The following is a 6000-nucleotide window of genomic DNA, read 5'->3' as shown; positions in this document are numbered from 1 at the left end:
ATTACTCTGCTAATTAAACCTTCACATTCTGCTCTTACTGGTGGAATGTGCAATCAATGAAGATTGGCCACCAGGCTGGTCAAATTTAGCCATGAAACCTCCAACACTAAATTGGCCAGTGTTTCAGTTTCATTGTCCAACCCCTGTATATAAACTGTATGGCTGCTTACAAAGAACTGACCCAAGCATTCCATGTCAAGGCTAAACAAAGAACTGACAAAGAGCTGGAAACGCTTCCCTAAACACAACAGAGAAAAGAATCCATTGCTGGGTTGTTTAAAGTCTTTCAGTATCATCCTGGCCTTGGTTGTCATGGAGGGCAGGTGAGGACCCAAATGCAATCCGTGAAAATCATTCTAGTTTTGAAATGGAGACCATTTAGTTGAAGTTCAACTAAGGAAGACTTGTGTAAAACTGTTCATGGCAATTGCAGTGCAAAGCTATCTTCATGATTTCTAAATGGTACAATCCACAGTAACCTCATGTATCTTTATGATGTCCATGTGAAACCAGAGAGACAGAAAAAGAAAGGCAGAGAGATAATTGAATTTGAGGTAGCAGCACCTGATCAGCTGACATTTGGTCTCCAAAAAATGAAAGCATTTAAGAACATAGATGAAGGGCCATACATCCTCTTGTATCCAGATTTCTCAGCGGTGATCCATGTGCCTGGGACAGAAAGACCATTTATATTGTCTGAATATAAAAAGGAGATAGGAAAGGCACCTTAAAGGAGGTTGGTGGATCTGATTTTTAGTTCTTTTTTGAGGATTTAGTGTGGCAATGTGTTGATTTTTATTTTATTTTATTTTATTTTTTTTGTGAATACAACAACGGCAGTGGGTGCTTCTGAAATTGTCATCACAACTAGGAGCACAGCCAAATTCAGTCAGACTGACATGGTGGTGAGTTAATGAAATGCATAATTACCATCTTGGTGTGTTTGTGTTACTTTACTCTATGAAATCTATATAAAAACTAACTCCCTGCCACTTAAACAATAACAGTCTGCTACCATTGAGATTCTTTTGCTCTAAAGTTTTAATATTAACAGCTTTCACACAACCAGTTTTTTCCCTCAAGCCATCAGACTCCTCAACACTCAGGGACTGTACTGACAAACACACACACACACAATCACACACTCAATTATAAATCTGCACTTAGTTTTAGTCCATTACATTTTTACATTTCATTGGTGTAACAGCCCTTTGTTCTGGGTTGTTATATGTAGCTCTATGTCTATTTAGTGCCAGATTCCTGAAGGAATGTTGTTTCATTTCACTGTGTGAAGCTATATATGGTTGACATGACATTAAAAGCTTCTTGACTTGAGAAAATTTGCTGCATCGATGTTATAGGCCATGCAGACTTTTATTGTGCATGAAGTAAAAAGAATAACAAATCAAAGAATACAAAACATTAAAATATATTGACTATGACTAGTAAAATGACAAAACACAACATCAACAGAAGCATGAAAATGAGGTACAGAGAAACCAGACCTTAAATAGTGATGTTCATTAGGGGAAACACAGAACAGGTGTGAGTGCTCAGTGAGACATCTGACAAGGCCATTTTACATGCAGGGGCTGATGGGTTATGTAGTCAAGCCCTGATTTTGGCATAACAATGACATTTGCAAATCTCAATGTATTTTGATCATTTTTGAGAGTCAAACTAATGAGTAGCTTTATAGCAAAAACATCTAGGACTAAAGTAAAAATAGTTTGATATTGTGCAAATTTTACATAGGTGGAGATAAAGGGTTTAAAAGGCAATTATTTGAGATGGCACAAATTTTTTAAAGAATTTTCATTGTGGGACATAATTTTCAAGAGCTTGTTTTTATTGTTACAAACATGAATAGCACCCCCAGAGGCCAGTTTACACTGTAATCCATTTACAGATTACCACATTGATGCACCAGGCTGATCAGATCAGACTTACAGTTCCTAAAAAAACTTCCAGAATCTGATGTTAGTTTGGCCCCCTGTGTATGACCATACTCAGGCAGCCATGTAAGCAGTAATGGGTTTGAGCAAATTAGGCTCTGCCTCATTAGAACACATTTACTAGTGGGGCCATATTGTTTATAAACGTCAGCATGATTCTGATCTTTTTTAAGGGTCACACTCTGCTAAGTATAGTACCATTAGTAATTGTAAAGACAAAAATCCTAGGACCAATTTTAAAGTAGATTTTGAGGCTTTTTTGTTTAGAAGAACCCACAAATCAGTTTTGATTGTAGGATTCATGGTTCATGAGATACATAAAACCCTGAACAATAGTGCCAACACTGGACTGATTGGGCTCATCTAGCCTGACCAAATTTGATGTCTGTAGGACTTGAGGTTTGGTCTGCACAATTTGTTTTAAGGTGGAAAATTAATAAATCAATTAATTACTACTACTACTACTAATAATAATAAATTCTATCAATTACAGTAGGGTTCCTGCACTATCTATGCTTGGTCCCCTATAAATCCTAATAATTTAAGAAATTATACAATCACTATAGAGTGCCTCACTCAAACATGTATACTCATGCTGGTTCACTGGGTAACATCAGTTCAAAAACATTGTTGGGATTGATTATTGTATAATTTATATATCAGATACAATGTGTTATTTATGTGATATTACATATGTTCAATTAGATTCACACTCTAGTTGTGAGGCAGTATACACGTGTGAGGTAGTACACACAGATGCAGCATGTCTATAACTCTATTCTGAAATAAGATATAACAAATATGTAATATGTGGCTGAGACTTCATTGCATATTTTCGTATGATTTTTATTCAGTTGTAATGTTACACCCAAGGAATGTAAGAAATACTGGAAAGTGTGACAATGTAATCCACTCTTTCCTAGGCAGTAAAAATGTTTTATTTTAATTCTTGTCATTATCATCAATGCCTGAAAACAATCATAAACTGGTGAGTCTATCAGTTATCAATTGTCAATTGAGTGCTTGTGTGTCTTTATTGTCATTTTTGAAACTACAGAAAACAAGATTTAAAAAGTTTATAAAGACTAGCTTGTCATATTTCTAAAAGCCTCATAACTAAAGTGCAAAACAATATATCAAGTTTGTTGAGCCTGTTCCAGGGTCTGGAATGTTTTTGTTGAGACCCAGTGAATATGTTTGGAGACTGTGGGTTTTCCCCTTATAGGTCTAATGTGACCTTCGCACCTGACGACCAATCTGAGCCAGTTGTCCTGTTCCCATTTTGGATCTGTGACTCACTGGTGTGCTGAGAGCCATTTAATTATAGACATCACAACATGCCTGCAGGAGAGTAATGCGAGAAGAACATGGGATAGAAAGAGATAGGAGGGGATAGTATAATAACTATGTCATACTTATATATCAGTAACAGGGACAGATTTGTTTTCTTCACAGAGGCTATGGGACAGAAACAAGTCCTGGTAACAGATACAACTTTCGGCTAACACAGAGGATTACTATGATCTGTTAAAAACAAACAAGGAAGAGGAGGAAGTTTAATTTAAGAATCCTGTGAAGGACAGAGGCGAGAGTGCTCCAAACTAACAAGGCATATATACAAGAATTCGGAATTCCACACAGGATGGCTATTCTTTTCAAGAACGAATGAAACCTTCTGCTGACGACAACGGTAAGATTTTGCCTCAAACAAAGTGGAAATGTGGCCATTAACAGACAGGAAAGAAATGTATTTGGAAATGTCTGGATAGCAGAAACCCTACTACTTGGTCTGTGCAGCTTGGAGAAAGGAACACTTTCAAAGGACACTTATCTACTAAAGTGCTGCGCCAAATTTAGCACAATGGAAATGCAAGGGACAGACAATGGAAAGTTAATGACCTGCTTAACTCTGTCCGATTTCATAGATACTCCCAATACAGAAAGTCTAGTCAGTCCAAGAGAGAATGACTATGTGCTTCTTGAGACCAATGACATCTCATCAACTTCTCAAAGAGAGAGCAGTAATATAAACAGGGACAAAGGAAAAAAAGACAATATGAATGAGAAAAGAAAGAGGGATGAATGTCAGTCTGTACAAATCATGAATGTGTCAGAGAACCATGACTGCAGTTTGGGCATATGTAAGGAAAAAGAAGTATGTTTTACTACAGATGCATCTTGGAAAAATCAGAAGGGCTACTCAAGCTGTTCACAACAAGAGACATCTGCATCATTTGATATAAGAAACTGTGACCCTGGAGCTATTACAGATCTTACCAGTTCAGATAAAGTTCTGGTCCAGTTAAAAACTGAGGGAGACTATGAGCTTAAACAGTTAAGCACATTCCACTCAGAACTAAATCAAAGCAGTGTTTTGACTGATCATGAAATGATCACACTCAAACATGGAAAAGAGACATCACCATTTATGGAAAACTACTCAATGAACACATCACCTGGGTATCTAGATGAGTTGAGTGATGAAGCTACTTTGGAATCTCACATAGCCAAAGTGCAATTGCTTGAAGGATTAAGGTTGTGTGGGAAAACAGACAGTGAAATAGATGATCAAACAGCTACTTCAGTAGATAATAAGATAGCCACTGATAGAATCCTACATCAGGAAAGCAACAGTTCTCCATTGCAAAAGTTTAGTGTACAATCACAAGTTGGAACAGTAGAGGTACCCAAGAAAAGAAGACTTGAGTCAAAAACAGACGTGAATGACAGCAACACAGGTAAGACCTCCCTTCGTTAACAGAAACAACTAAATAAAAATTACTTACAGAGAAATGTACATATGCTGGGAAAAAGCAGGTCTGCTTGCATTACAAAGCTTTAATTTTCCTAGGTAACATAAGTAACTCAATACAATTTATTTCTTTTCCAGATAATGTTGATGAAAGAGTGACACTGACAACTTCCTTGAAACAAGAAAAAGACCCATCCTATTTCGCTGCTGTCATTACACCACCAGCCCAAATTAACATATTACCTGTAGCTGAAACTGAGATTCAGAGCATGATCTCAGATAGCTTGGTTAGAGATACCCCAATACAAAAATCAGCTAAAAGCAAAGGACCACCACCACCAGTTCCAAAGAAACCCAAAAATCCTTTTGGTAAAGATGCTAACAATGCAGTAGACAAGCCTCGGCCATATTCTGAACTTCTACAAAAAAGCATCAAAATGAGAAGAAGAGAGTCAGCATTGCACATCCCTGAAGACAAGTTGCCTCCAGATTTAGACTTGTTGTCTTTTTGTACAAGTGCATTAGACTCACCATCATATATGTACATAACAAGAGGGTTTGTCCCTGCTTTTCAACCTGAAGTAGATGTTCCCACAGTTTATCCAGATTTAGATGGTGAAGATGTGGACCTCTGGACAAGGTTGGACATATCTCAGATAAGACACATATTAGAAAAAAAAGCAAAAATGAAAGGCCCTCCACCACCAATACCAAAGAAGTCACTAAGTCCATATGTTGCCAATGAGAGTGATAATGTCTTACCAATCAGTGTCTCAATATTGAAAGACACAGCAGACATTTTAACATATGAAAGTTCTGACTACAATCCATATATGTACAGAACTGTGCACGAGCAGGATGCAAAAGCAATCTTTGATGCAGACAGAGACAAATTACTAGTTACTTGCACCAGCTCTGATACTTTGGATGACAATGTTTTTTTGAGATTCAGACCAGAACTCATTAGACAAACTAATAATTTGCATGAGGACAGGACACATCAGAGCAGCAGCGCTAATGTTGAAAACCATGATGTTAAAGTATTGGAAATGAACAAAACTTCTCATGTCAAAAAGCCTTGTCAAATGGAAAGGAGACTGTCACCAAAGAAAGGTGAGTACATTCTCTAGACTTCCTTGCTTAATAAAATAAATTGATGAGGGGTGTGTTATAGGTAATTTCTAAGAGAAATGTGCCAAAAGAAAAATGCAAATTAACCTTTGCCAAGTATAGTTATCAATCAAAGTAATCAGCCAAACACAGAGAACACAGCCAGTGCTAAACAAACAGCTA

The 6000-nt window shown here is 37.1% G+C and overlaps 1 protein-coding gene across 2 annotated transcripts in view; it reads left to right on the top strand.

Annotated features, from left to right (window-relative positions):
• The first annotated feature begins 3305 nt into the window (after positions 1-3305).
• The window catches only part of coro1cb (coronin, actin binding protein, 1Cb), a 37256-nt gene continuing 34561 nt past the window's right edge, over positions 3306-6000 (top strand). The window contains exons 1-2 of one of the 2 annotated variants that reach the window (XM_058383685.1): positions 3306-3645; positions 4846-5820. In XM_058383685.1, the coding sequence (XP_058239668.1) occupies positions 3621-3645; positions 4846-5820 (1000 nt within the window). In that variant the 5' untranslated portion in view covers positions 3306-3620. Of the gene's footprint in view, positions 4694-4845; positions 5821-6000 lie in introns of both variants that reach the window. The other variant, XM_058383683.1, reaches the window with a different exon arrangement.

This window comes from Hemibagrus wyckioides, linkage group LG28 (assembly GCF_019097595.1).
Source record: "Hemibagrus wyckioides isolate EC202008001 linkage group LG28, SWU_Hwy_1.0, whole genome shotgun sequence".
NCBI classification, from domain to species: Eukaryota; Metazoa; Chordata; class Actinopteri; order Siluriformes; family Bagridae; genus Hemibagrus; species Hemibagrus wyckioides.
The sequence above is the reverse complement of the archived record's forward strand: the minus strand, read 5'-3'. Positions and strand labels throughout refer to the sequence as shown.